We start from the raw sequence: 13,747 nt of genomic DNA on the forward strand, positions 1-13,747 counted from the left end.
AGATCACGGGGAGAGGCCTTTTTATGGCAACATGTATGAAGGACTTCCTTGGTCCTGGAAAATGACGTTAGCGTAGTATGTCGTAAAACAGAACTCCAAAATATTGCCGCCGCGGTGGCTCAGCGGTTATGGTGCTCGGCTGCTTACCCGAAAGACGCGGGTTCAATCCCGGCAGCGGCGGCTGGAATTTCTTTGGAGGAGAAATTCTAGAGGCCCGTGTACTGTGCGATGTCAGTGCACGTTAAAGAACCCCAGGTGGTCGAAATTTCCGGAGCCCTTCACTACGGCGTCTCTCATAGCCTCAGTCGCTTTGGGACGTTAAACCCCATAAACCATAAACCAAACCAGAACTCCGAAATAACATGTTCATCTGATGGCCTATGCAAATGTCCAAGTGGGCCATGCGGGCTTTGAAAGGGGATGACGGGTAAAGGGATTTCAATTTCCATTACCTGTTATATACCTGTTATACATGTATGGGCTGGCCGAGGTAGCACTAAGCAGGTTCGCAGCATCTTGTATATAAATTTTATTTCAATAGCCAGCCCCGCAAGAATACAGTTATCATTTACTACTACACATATTTTTCTTACCTATTCCCTTTGAATCCCAGCCCCCTTAACTGCTCTTATCTGCCATTATCTACAATTCCTTTATTTTTGGTATTTTTTCCTATGCAAAATTTTTTTTTACCTATCCCTGTTTTCATTTTTAATTGGTTTAAGCCTGTTAAATGGCACTGGCCAGGATGCTTTATATTTAATAAGTCCCACCATAGTAAAACAAAAAAACACTTAATTTGCTCATGCTTTACCCAGGAGTTTGTTCATTTGGCTCACACTGAGTGGGAAGCTCAATGTTTGCTCAGTCAGCATCATGACCTCAGAAGTATGGGAAATGCATACACAGGAGGGAGTCTGATATAGACTAGGGTGCAAAGCACAGAAGGAAAGCATAAAAAAACTGCTCAAAGCATCTTAATGAAGCCTGAGGATGAAGCATAGGAATAAAAAGTCTGCGGACATTTTCCAAGAGTGATTACAAAACATAAAACTGAGCAGGGGACACAACACAGGAGAGAAGCAAATGAGACATTTTCCCTTGTGGTAACGCGAATTGTCACGACAGCTGCGTTGGTTAGTGGTGGGGTACGGTAGGGTGTGGGATGTCTGTAGCATTGGTGCCATTACATTCGCACTACCTCTCAGGACAAACCTCAGTGAATGCCTTTTGCCGACATTGTTACAGCAGCCTAGTGCACTAACCAGTCGCAAGGTGTGGGGAAATGCTGTGCAGGGGTTAGGGTGTAAGGCAGGTATGCGTCATGCACAGTGTGACACTTAGTCGCTCATGACAAGTGGAGCAAGGGAAGCAGGCGAGAGAGAGAAGGAAAGGAACTGAGGTGGTGCAAAATGCTCATGCTTGTCAGAGTATTTAAAAACAAACTCTCGATAGGAGTGTGAGCAGCTAGGAGCATAGGGTGCATCACGCATGGCCATGCGTCACGTATGGTCACTATGCCTTTGGTGACCGTGTCGTGTAGGAGTGCACCATTGACAGTTTTGGAGTAACCGAGTGCAGTAAGCAGCCATGAGGTGGTGAAGGGTGTGAGGGTGCGGCATGCACAGGTGCCACCGACACAGTCTTCCTGAAAGACATTCATACAGCTGTCTCTGTCAAACACAGATACAGCACTCGGATAAAGTATCCATATAAGGGGGCTTTATATCCCCTGACCTATGTGTCATACTGCTCAGGTCTATCTGGGCAGCAGCAGTCCTAGGTCAGCAGATGAATGAGGAAGTTTTCAGTCACGGCACCATCTACCTGGGGCACCATCTACCTGGGGAAAATTTTTTGTGTTGATATCACTGAAGGTGGAGTGCTGGGTTGGTATTGCCGATGCACTCTTCACATGGAGGGTAAAGCCAGAAATCACCTTTTTAGAATTGCTATGTTGCCCCCTAAAGCCTGTTTCACATGCCAGCGAAAATGCTAGCGAATCCTGTTGCCGCGGCGGAAAAATCTGTTTTGAGTCGTCGCTGCGACGAGCGGCGAGGTTTCAACAAGTTGGAAATTTTCGCTGCGACGCGCCGCTCAGTCGCTTGCATGTGAACCGGCCTTAAGGCTAAGCTTGGAGTGAAGCTTGCACCTCCTGCTGCTGATAAAAGGCAGGAATCACAACGCCAACTGCAACATGTCCAAGTTGCTGAGCACACTGCACTGATCATGTCAGTAGACAACACCCACAGGGCTGCTGTCTATTACTGCACAAACACCAATGCTCATGCCCATTGCAGGATGCCTCGGAGATTTGCCATCGAGGTGCAGAGGCAGCGACATACATTAGGGACTGGGTTTCGAGGCACTGAAAGTTCTCACGCATGCACTCCTGCACTACCCCATTCCTCCATACACTGCTACCACAAATGCTTCCACCAAGAACCAAGAATGTACATCTACCACGCATATGTACAGTCTGCTCTTACTTAGGACTGTAAAGTACTGGTACACTTAAAAGATTGAGTGAAACATTGCGCTTGTCTTCGGGGGACAATTCATCACACACACACAAAGAAAAAGAATGCCATTTAACAGTCTTGGTTTTCCCTGCATTTATACGACTTTTTACATTCCATGCATCTGACAAGCTTATGCACACAAAGTTTACACACATGAAAAGGAAGCAAGTTCAGGGCATGGCAGCTGTATTGTCATGCAGGTTCTGACGTACCAGGCTGGAAATATCATCCAGGACCTGACCTCCATGCTTTCCTGCCACTAACTCGCATAAGCACTTGCATCTACGCTCAGAGTCAAGTTTTTCTGTCAGAACAAACCACAGAGCAGCTTTGCGGAAACCCACCATCCCGAGTTCCAGCGCCCTGCTGTACACATCACAGATGCTCTCCAGCTTCAGATTCTGCCTCACCCTGATCTCGGTTTCCTTCTGCAGGTTGGGCAGAAGCATGAGGTCACACAATCCCAGCACATCCAGCTGCACACTCACCGACAGTTCGCTGCTCATGAACGCGCATGTCTGAAAGTCGCATCCGTGCAAGAAGTGGATCACAATGCCGAGTGGCTTTCGGTGTGCACTGCGGAACATGACAACCTTCTGATCCTTCTCGACAAAGTGACCGTCCAGCATTGTCTTGAAGTAGTCGTTGGCTTCACTCAGCCTAAGCCTGTTTCCTCTGACTCTGCTTCCATCGTCAACTTGTAGCTGCACATCCATAGTGAATGCTTCAAGGCAACAATGTGCATTGCCTACTCTAGCAGCACTCTGAGAAGCAGCTACGGACGTGCTAGGTTTCTCCGATATTGACATGCAGAGGGTTGCGAGGCTGTCCACCGCTTGGCGGAGGTCGCCTCCCTTTACACCTTTGCAGTAACCTTCTAGGATGTCCAGCAAGATGTCCAGCGCAGAGCAGTCGAACAGCAGCTGACGCAGAATGGACTTATCACTGCAAGGGTTAAGCCAATAAAAACTTTTTTTCAGTATGGTGGAATGCAGAGAACTAGGCTTCCCAGCCAGGGACGAACAAGTGCTGCATGTCCACATAACCAGCAAGCAAACACGCCTAAGAAGAATTGTTAAATCCATGTAAGACGAGTAGCGTGCCTGTTATGCTTTAAGGTGGCCAAAAATAAAACCATCGGAATTATATATGTGAAATGAAAGGGTTGTCACTAAAACATGAAAATGCACAGACACTAATGAAAAATAAAATTAGACTGTCCCTAACCAGATGAGTTTTCGTCTAATTCTCATCTTGCCAAGTTAGAGAAAAAGAATAAGGCTTTTGGGACACATCGCTACTATCACAACAGCTTAAAGCCAAAATACAAAATAACTTTGCCACACAACTTGCTGTGCATGACTGGAAAGGTGCTAAAACTTGCTCTCTTCAGCAGGAAGCTCTACTGCAGTTGGTTCAAAGGGAAATTGATTTGGTATACTTTCACCCTAACTCTGGCTTGCATCATGTTAAAGAGACCAGAAGCACAACCTCTAAAAATTAATTCGTTATAGCGATCACAAAATTTTTCCTCTTTTTGTGTGTATGGAAAAGTGTCTACATAAATGAAGGCCCAAATATGAAGTAACGAATATTTTGTGGCAAGCAGCTGAAGTCTTGACATCAAGCAGGATGCAGTAGGTCACCAAGCACAGAAAAGGGTAGCGTCACAAAGCAGAAATGATCGTAGCCACCAAAATAATACTTCGTTTTATGTTTTGTTTTCATCACTAGATCGGGTCACACTCAGCCACCATGCTCTCCAATGAGATAAATTTTTTGACGGCACCAAGCTTTTCTACCTCATGCTTTCTGCTTCTACCCATGTCTACGTAGTCTTAGCCAATGATGCTGTACTGCATTTCAGCAAAGTGACTCTTACAGAATATGAGATGCTAGCGTTGCAGCACCCGCATGTTGCTGTCCAGAGGACAGCAAGTCAGAACAATAAGTCTCCAATGAGGCATCAGTGTTAGCATCAAGCAGTTAGAACATACATTTCATTGTAGAGGGTCTGCAGACATTGCACATCCTAGCATTATTTGTCAAAAAAAAAAAAAAATAAACACCCTGCAGAGTATTACAATTCTTACAAGTTACAAGCTATAAATTCATTTTCATGCTGAAACATTAGTCGCATACAAAGTCCATGGATGGCCCCTTTTGCCAGCTATTCACTTAAAAACTGACAAACTCCCTATCACATAGTGAAGGCGCTGGACGGACGTTCTCTTAATTTATAGCAAACAGCCAAGCAGTAGCTACTCCAACATCTAATGCCAGTCAATAAACTTCAAAGCAGGCTCAAGAGAAATTTTAAAACCCCACATGAGCATTAGCTGTCCCTGAATTCAGCAAGCAACTGATGACGGCACAAAGGTGCACATGCACTAAGTGTGCACCGGTGTAGATGTCATCTGTTCCTTGGAGCAGGCCACCACACGTGCTGCACACACTCGCCATGCTACAGGGACTGGCACTCAGCTGAGCATGAGAAGCTGCTTGCATGCAGCAGCAAAACCATTGCGTTGTGACCACAAACGAAAATGTTTTCCCTGTCTTCACATCACATGAGTAACCATTTCTTGTCAAAAGCTAGCCAAGAATATGTAGGAAGTGAGACAAAGAGAAAAACTTTAATCAAACAACTAATGTGTAAACCACAGTTTTAGCACAAGGTGGTGTATCCTTAGGTCACTGACGTCAATGGCCACTGGTGCCTTTGTTTCCAGGACATGATACTGTGAGGGCTTGCACCACTATGGCTTCAGAAGTTTTTGAAGCTTGGTATGAGGGATGTACTCAATCCATAAAGGAGTAGGAACTGTTTCAGGTGAAGGACGTACCACCCTAAGCCAGGCCCAGTAAGACTGTTCAGCATTCAGATATGCAATGCATGCTTGGCGCTCTGGTACTGTTGAATATACTGTGCTATACCAACTGTGCAGAGAGGAATTAGGACTGTTGGAACATCTTGGCACATAGTGCTCACGCTGACATGCCCAACTGTGCACATACTTTGCATACCTGTACCATGATGTGCTGGCCTTTACTGAATCGCTGCACACGTTACGGTACTCAAAGAAATCTGTATGACGGCACTTACCGGATGACATGGGGTATGGTGAGGCAGCAGCAGTTCTGAAGCTCTTGGCCCAGTGTCAGCAAGCAGTGAGCCAACACACCACTGCCATAGCCCGACTCCGCTATGCAGGTCAGATTAGACAGCCAATGCTTGCCAAGATCCCGAAAATGTCGGCAGTGCTCACATCCCACCAAACCGCATGGCATCATGCTCTCCACCAGCTTCAGAACCTCTCCTTTGCACACTATGTCTTCGAATGAATGCAGGTCAGACGTTATCCTCTTCACAATTTGGTCAGCTCTTGGTAATGGGCTTGGAACTTGCTGTATATAGCACATCAGTCCATCAAAGAGACCGGTGGCTCCCAGCTTGTACTCTGGTGTTTCCTGCAGAGCGAAGACTGTCAGTATTCTGAGCATCCCATCCAGCAGCATCTCTTGTGGGTCCTTGTATGCAATGGGACCTAGAGATTCGGACAGGACCCGGCGCCGGCAGCGTCGCTTGGCACTGTGCAGCAGACGAGCATCTGAGCCTGTTGCTGTGCCAGAAGATGACTTCCTGGCTTGGTCCTCACACACTGAAGAGCGTTTTCTCTTGATAAATTCTGTCCTCTTTGGAATGCTCTGACATACTGATTCTACCATAGTTTTAATGCAAGACGGAATGGGCTCCTCTGAATCGCTGTCACTTTCGGAACAGACTGGAGAGAAGCTGCGGAAAGGTTCAGGAGAAGACACATTCACCGGTGATTCACAACGCGGAGAACTGCATGGCGACCACAAGCCACTATCAGTTGACTGCGGGCTGCAGGCTCCTGACAATGGCGATAGTGGGCGCTTGACTTGGTCGGGTGAAACTGGCATACTCTGGTAGCCCAAGTCGCCACAGCCCTCGCTCTCTGGTTCAAAGTTTTGGCTCTGGATCTCTCTGTAACTCGGACTGTGGATGCAAAAAGTGTTCTTGGCAGCCTGGAATTTGCTTAGTTCCAAACCTGTGTCTTCATTCAGAGCACCTTGCTCAACAAGGTCATTATAAGCCGTAACCGTACTCTTGGTCTGAGATGCATCCCAGTCATTGTCGCACTCCTGGTCCACAGATTCATCATCCTCAATATTCACCACATAAATCTGTGCCGTGGCACCACGTATACTGGTAATTTTCCCAGTGGCTGCATCTACTTGTTCCTCATTCGTAACGCCAACTTTTCTAGCACTGGACATCTCTTCAGAAGAGCCACCATGCAAGATTTTTTCTTTGCATTGCCGACTGTCGCTACCACCGTCACTGTCTTCTAAAGTCTCTGGCGCATTTGTATCTTCCAGATTGGCTGTTGTTTTGCTCACCAATTCAGACTTTCCTTCTGCATGCTGGTCCTTCTGGTGTGTTTCTGTGTAGTCCCTGATGTGTACCAGGAGAATGGGAGCAAGGTCCAAGCTCCAAAGCAGTGCAAGGCTCGTGTCATCATAGCGGAACTGCAGAATGGCACAGACTGCACAGGACCACAGCTCCTTCCTGCTCTTGTCTGCAAGGGTTTGCACAAGCAGAGGAAGACCACCAGACTCCCGGATCCGAACTCGGTTGACGCCCTCTTGGCTGTAGCGACACAGAGTTGAAAAAACCGTTCCATAACCTGGAGAGAAACGAAGAAGGCAGGTAAAAAAGAAGAGTAGAGTTACAACTCTACTCAAGAGGTAGAAACTAGGCCCATGGCAAAGTGCTGCACTGGATGTCTGGCTTCTCTGCAGGGTATGCCTTTTGTGCATATTGACATGGTCTAAAGAAAGCGACCTACATCATCCCTCAGTCCTGAAAGCTCATCAGCAGATGACCTAGCCAGTGTACAAGTTACCATTTTTGCCATCTTTCATGAAGGATATCCCTTGACAAACTGACATTTGTGAGGCGCTATCAGAAAATGCAGAAGAGCAAAGTCGGGCACCTCTGATAAAAATGTAACCTTCGGGTCACATTGATGGTCCCATCAGCACAGAAATGCAGCATTTAAAGTTCCTCCCAAGTGCTCAACCTTCCTACACATTTAAAACACACCTGAAAGCAGCCAATGAGCTTTGTGGGCAAATGTGCTTTTCAACACCTTTTACGGAACACCTTAATGGTTGCTTTACTGCTACATTTGCTCTGCCAGCTGGAATGCATTATTGACCAGTCACTTTAGCGCAATATATAGCATCAGTGACGTCACAAAGGGGGTGCGGGGAGTGCGGCACTCAGGAGGGTGCAGCTGGACTTCCTCACATTCACAGCGGTGGGAATAGCCAAGAGCATTCTGGGAGCAGCCTTTGTAGAAAGCGAAAACTCAATTTGGAGCACCTTCCTCGTGTCTTGTAGCAGGAGCCCAATACAGAGATAAGATAAAAATGCGAACAAAGAGGGTGTTTCAACTACCTTGTGCCACGGTTTAAAGTAAAACAATGTGCTGCCCGAAGATTTCAATGGTGCAGTGTTTTAGGCAGTCGTTTTAGACAGGTTTCCATATTTTTTTATATGTGCCCAAACTTCCTTATTGCTTAACACAGAAAATAAGTGAACTTTCGTATTTTTTATATTAGCGCAAATTTTTCTGTGAAAGAGCTGCAGAGAATGTTGAGAAACTCCCATTTCTGTTGTTTTCTTTTATTTTATTATAGCTTGTTTTTTTTTTTAATCTTTAAATCCATGAGATTTATCAACTGGTACGTGACTGCACATCTGCGTCATGATGTTAGCACTCTCAAACATGCTACGATTGAAGAAACTCTGTTAGGGAAAGCCAGGAGGAATAAAAAGACCACCGGTCACAGGGATTGTTCAGGAATGCGCGGCCAGTTTGTTTCGTTACAGTAATGGTGCTGCAGCAGGAGTGTGACCGTGCCATCGCCATTTTACGGCACAGCACATGCTTCTTGCAGTCCAACATGGCTGCGCCTCTCACGGTGAAATGTTCTGTCGCGTGTGCGCAGCATTTTCTTCCGCTGATGAGTTCAGCATTGCCACGTGCTTCCTACGCACTTCACTGCTTTTTCCAAGTGTTTGTGATGAAGAAACTCAGTTTGGACTTCCGCTACATGAGCTTGAATTTATTATTATTATTATTATTACAGATACCTGCAGCGCCCGAGGGCATTATTGCAGGGGGGGGAAACACAATAACATCTGCTCATTTGGCCGAAAGTACAGATAATAACAGAAATACAATCACACAACTAATAGATGAGGAAAAACATGCACTGAATAAAGACAACCACGCTCCAAAAATAAAATAACACAAATGAAATGAAAAAGACATGCGCAAGGCAACTGCGCGCCACGTCACACGTCAGATAAAAATCCGCGGAATTGACCTTCCGTGCAGCACTCAGTGACGCCAGCTGGTAGCCTGTTCTACTCATTGATCGTCCGTGGAAAGAACGAGGTTTTGTAAACATCAGTGCGACACTTAATCTCTCGGATCTTCCACTGATGATCAACTCGTCTAGAAAAAAAGTGAGGTTGAAGCAGATACCGGTCTGTGTCAATGCTCAGCGTTCCAAAATAGATGCGATGCATGATTTGTAATCTCAAATGTTTCCTACAGTTAGCTAAAGATCCCCAGCCAAGGTGGTTTTTAAGAGACGTGACACTAGTTGAGAATTATAGTTACAGTATGAGGAAGACTTCTGGCAACCACACAAGCTCAATATCAAGTGCATGCGTGATCCGGTCACCGCATGCTGACCCAAAGAGAATGCCACCTCATCACTGAAAGTGGTTCAATGTAGTTAGAACTCCTATTTTATGGACCAGCTTACTACGCTGAAAGTCCGAATTATTGTGGTAAACTGGAAGCTCGAATGTTGACAGTGTTCTTACAACAGGTGCAAATGAGGTCTGTGGAATCGAGCTATCGGACACAGCGTGTCCGAAACCTTTATCCTTTGGTTTTTGATGGGACATGTGACAGTGCTGTGCAAAATACCAATAAACATAGCAGGAACCAAATTTAAAACCACTTCAGCCTCTTAAAAGCAATTTTTTTTTTTTGCATGTGCAGTGTTGGCAGCACCGCCAAAGCATATGTGCAAAACATGCGTACACCAGGTACCTTATAATGTTGGTTGAGACTGGAAAGCAAAGCGGAAAAGGGTTAGAATCTGCCAGTCATCTTTCTCTTCACATATCAGGAGAAGAAACTGTAACCACGACTGAGTACATTGGGTGGCAGCCTCAAGTCTGTTCACATTAGACGCAGCTATAGGTTGCTGCAATAGTAATTTGAGGCAGCCTTGGTACAATTTCACTGAAAACCGCCCATGTGCAGGGCATGTAGCAGGTTTAAATAGAATGGCTCTGGCAGGCACTAATGGTGCAGATTCCCACCACTGCATTTATTACGGAGCGGGATTTCGTACAAACTCTTCCCACTTTTTCATTAGACCTGCAGCTATTTAATCATATGTCTGTGGAATCATGTGAGAGGAGTTTTTCCAAACTGAAAGTTACAAAAAAAAACTACTTGAGATCTACGATGGGTCAGTCTAGGCTGTCAGTTCTAGCATCATTATTGATTGAAAGTGAACTGGCAAACAGCACTGATTGTGATCAAGCGATCAGCAGGCTTGCAGCCCTCAAAGCCAGAAAAAAAAAAAAAAAGTACTTTAGGAGTTGTTCCACTTTTTCTTTGCACTCTTTGCATGAATGTCTAGTTTTAAAAGAAGCGGGATATTTTTATTATAACTTACACGACGCAAAGTGGCTTCTAATCATTTGACGGATGTATCGAGTGGTGTGCTCATTTTGTATGTGTGGCAGAGCTTGTTATTTGTTCCTTGTTACTTCTGCAAATTTCATGTTTTCTGGTCATTAAAGGCTCTGATTGACTGTGTCACAACACAACAAAAATTTCCCCCAACATTTACATTTTCTATTGCGACTAAATTTACTTTTTGGGCACACCTACACAGCAGTACCTGAAGCATTTTATATATGAAGGGTATTTTTAAAACGCACTAGCTACCTGCACTTGGTGCTTCATCATCCTCATGAGTTGACAGGCCATCAGAGGCACAGTGCAACTGACTACCCTCAGTTCGGGGACATACTGCTCCCCTGCACAAGTGGATTCAGGTGCCTCAACTTGAAAGATAATTTTGTGTACACCTGTAGATCCAAACTGTTGTTCTCAGTAAACTCAGCGGATCTGCCTTTAATGCACAAAAGGCAATCGACCTAACCTGTCACACTGAAAGGGATGTGGAAATAGAAAAAGGCTGGATGCTCACTTGGCTTGGAGAGTTTGTAGTCACCAAGTAGCCTGACCAGGGCAGCTACAGCCTGAGTGGCGCCTAGATCAGGGCGCACATCCCCCACAACTGAAAGGTTGACAAGTGTTGCTAATGCAGACTCCAGCACTGCAACATCGGAAGCTTGCAGAAGCTCTTCTAAGGACTTGAAGCCCTCAGCATCTTTCACCTGGGGCAACATTTGAGATTTAAATTTCAGAGCATTATGAGAGTAGGAACACTGCCATGCCTTTGTGCTTAATTACATGCAATAAACAAAGTGAAAAACACAGACAACACTGCTGCACACCAGCATAAAGAGTTGGTCAACAATGAGTCAACAGCATCGACAGCAATCCCTGTACGTCCTGACTGCATTTCAAGTAGTTTGGAAGCATGTCAAACGGACCTTAACATTTTGTACAAACAGAGTAAAAGACAGAAAACTGGATAAAATTATAGGAAACCACATGACAACTAACGACTTCTTTAATTTCCACGTCCACAAGCGTCATTTTTACATAGTTACAAAATGTGGGAGGTAACATGTGGTAATTACTGTATTCACTCACTTAAAAGATGCACCCACTGTTCTTGCTGGCAAAATATAATTTTTGTTTACCCCTCCCTCATAACGATCACAACCATCAAATTTTCGCTGACTGTTGGGAAAAAGTTGCACTTATTTAGTGAGTAAACATAACATGAACATGTAGATGGGATACACGTGTCCAGTATTATGTTTCTGTGTTAACTGCACACGTAAACTGCTCACTCAGACAAATGCAAAACATCACTGTGTCTGGCTGAGAGCAATGTATCCAAGATAAATGTGTGCCATTCACAAAACTGCAGTCACTGGCTTCGTGATGATCACGGCTCATCGCAGCTTATTTAATGTGTATATGAAACGTGCAGCATACTAGCAGGCACACACAAATCACAAACATATCATTACGGGTGTGTGTGCAAACACACCAACAAAGGAACTACTGAGAATGAACATGGTGAGACTTGGGATAGGCTTATGCAACAAAGATCCTAAAAATATTCTGTGTTTGTTCATTACGTCTTGGAGAGCTGCAGAGACTTTCATCAGCAGTTTAATGTAACAAACAAACAGAACAGGAAAGGCATGACAAGCATTCACAAATGAGACTGTGTATTTAAATTATGAATGCAATGCTCCACACATGCACACATGCATGCCTCCACAGAGGGAGAAACAGGTGAGTATGACATTTTGGATCAAGTTTGGTGAATAGAACAAAAGACTGCAGAGAACAATAAGACCATGCACAAAGACAACCATTGGCAACATCTGTGATAACGTGGATAAAATGAAGTGCACAGAAAAGATAACTGCCTTCCTTGGCTCATGGGCTTGTTAACAGCAAATAACCAATACATGTACATGAAATTACTATGACATTTGCACTGTGTTCTATCACTGTACTGCTGATACAACAGCTAGGTATTAATCGTTTTACACAGCTGGCTTCTTCGCACTAAAGGTATGCACAGAGGTGACTCCTGTCCCCAGCTCCATTTAGAGATGACACCTGCCTGATTCAAACGAAAAGAATGGAATCGCATCATCTGCAGAGAGTCCTAACTGCTGGTACACAAGTATGAAATCCTCCATGAACCTTACTCCACCTCCACACAAGACTAGGTTGGGTACGATGCACTCATACCCGTCTCTAGCAACAGTGCAACATTTGGTACATTACACTGAAGGTGAAAGAACATTTGACCAGTGAGCTGCAATGGGGCTCAAGCAAAATATACATATTATACAGTTTCCAAAGGTCAATTCGAGATGACGCAAAGACGGCCATTCGTGTCTGCAGCCAGCTTACTACGTCCCAAAGCAATCATCGCAGCAGTGTGCACTGGTTCAATGAAACCTCACAAAAAGAAAACAGCCAGCCGGGTGTGCGATGCAACACCAGGCGTACACGGTATCAATTAAGGAGTGTGCAGTACAAGTTTTAAACGGGAATCGTTTAACTTCGGCGTTGATAATTTTTTGCACGTCACATGGAGAGAATGGTGGTTAAAAAACAGCCAAAACGAGATTTTTTTGCCTACCTGTAAAGCGCATTCCAAGCTACACGACTGCGTCAATGATGCGAGAGCTTGAATGGCAGGCTTCTGAAGAGACTCAGTTGGCAGGAATTTCGCGGCAGCGGCAGGTGCTTTATAGCTGATCAACTCGTCACGACATTCCGGAGAATTTCCGAGAATTCTGCAAACATTCGAGACACCGCGCAACCGCGCATCACTTTTCTGTGCACCCATTCGCGAGGAACAGCAGAACCGAAACTACATGCGCATGCTGGCGTCGCACACTTACCTCACTGCGCGCAGCGCCGTAACTTGGCCCTCGCAGGATATGGGTGATGTAAGGAATGTGACTATATGCTCAACGGCTTTGCAGCGATAAACTTCTTTGGCCCCCCGGCTCGTCATCCCGATATTGGCCAGGCCTCGACAAGCCCGGTTTCGGACACTTTCCTTTTCGATGCATGACAGGATTCTCGCTGAAAGAAAATAAGCTTGTGTAAGGTTTGCGCTGCACAAAGCGAAGTAAAGAGAAAATTAATCTTACCGATACTTCGACAGCCGTCGTATTTTATGACCTTTGAAAGAATGGACAGAAAAGGATAGAGCTTAGAAACCGTAACCGTGGCTTCAAGAGGCTAGCCACTGCGGATAATTCATACCTGTTCGCGCACTTTATCTTCCAAACAGCAGTTGGCAAGGATGCTCAGGCATATGTCCGAGTATTTTGGCTTTTCCACAAGTCTAAGAAGCGCCGAAATGCCTCCTAGAGCGCAGAATTTCGAAACAGTTGCGGGGTCCTTCCTACAATGCTT

The 13,747-nt window shown here is 45.2% G+C and overlaps 1 protein-coding gene across 1 annotated transcript in view; it reads right to left on the reverse strand.

Moving 5' to 3' along the window:
• Positions 1-2,600: 2,600 nt before the first annotated feature.
• The window catches only part of LOC149365060 (uncharacterized), a 12,511-nt gene continuing 1,364 nt past the window's right edge, over positions 2,601-13,747 (reverse strand). Inside the window, exons 1-7 of the mRNA XM_089575139.1 lie at positions 13,595-13,747; positions 13,480-13,510; positions 13,225-13,411; positions 12,960-13,116; positions 10,866-11,055; positions 5,629-7,237; positions 2,601-3,467 (exon numbers count right to left, since the gene is read on the reverse strand). The exon at positions 13,595-13,747 is cut by the window's right edge and continues 1,364 nt beyond it. Coding sequence (XP_089431265.1) covers positions 2,693-3,467; positions 5,629-7,237; positions 10,866-11,055; positions 12,960-13,116; positions 13,225-13,411; positions 13,480-13,510; positions 13,595-13,747 — 3,102 coding nt within the window. The 3' untranslated portion in view covers positions 2,601-2,692. The remainder of the gene's footprint in view (positions 3,468-5,628; positions 7,238-10,865; positions 11,056-12,959; positions 13,117-13,224; positions 13,412-13,479; positions 13,511-13,594) is intronic.

The sequence above is a fragment of the Amblyomma mixtum genome, chromosome 2 (genome assembly GCF_055824585.1).
Source record: "Amblyomma mixtum isolate Tamu chromosome 2, ASM5582458v1, whole genome shotgun sequence".
In the NCBI taxonomy this organism is placed as follows: Eukaryota; Metazoa; Arthropoda; class Arachnida; order Ixodida; family Ixodidae; genus Amblyomma; species Amblyomma mixtum.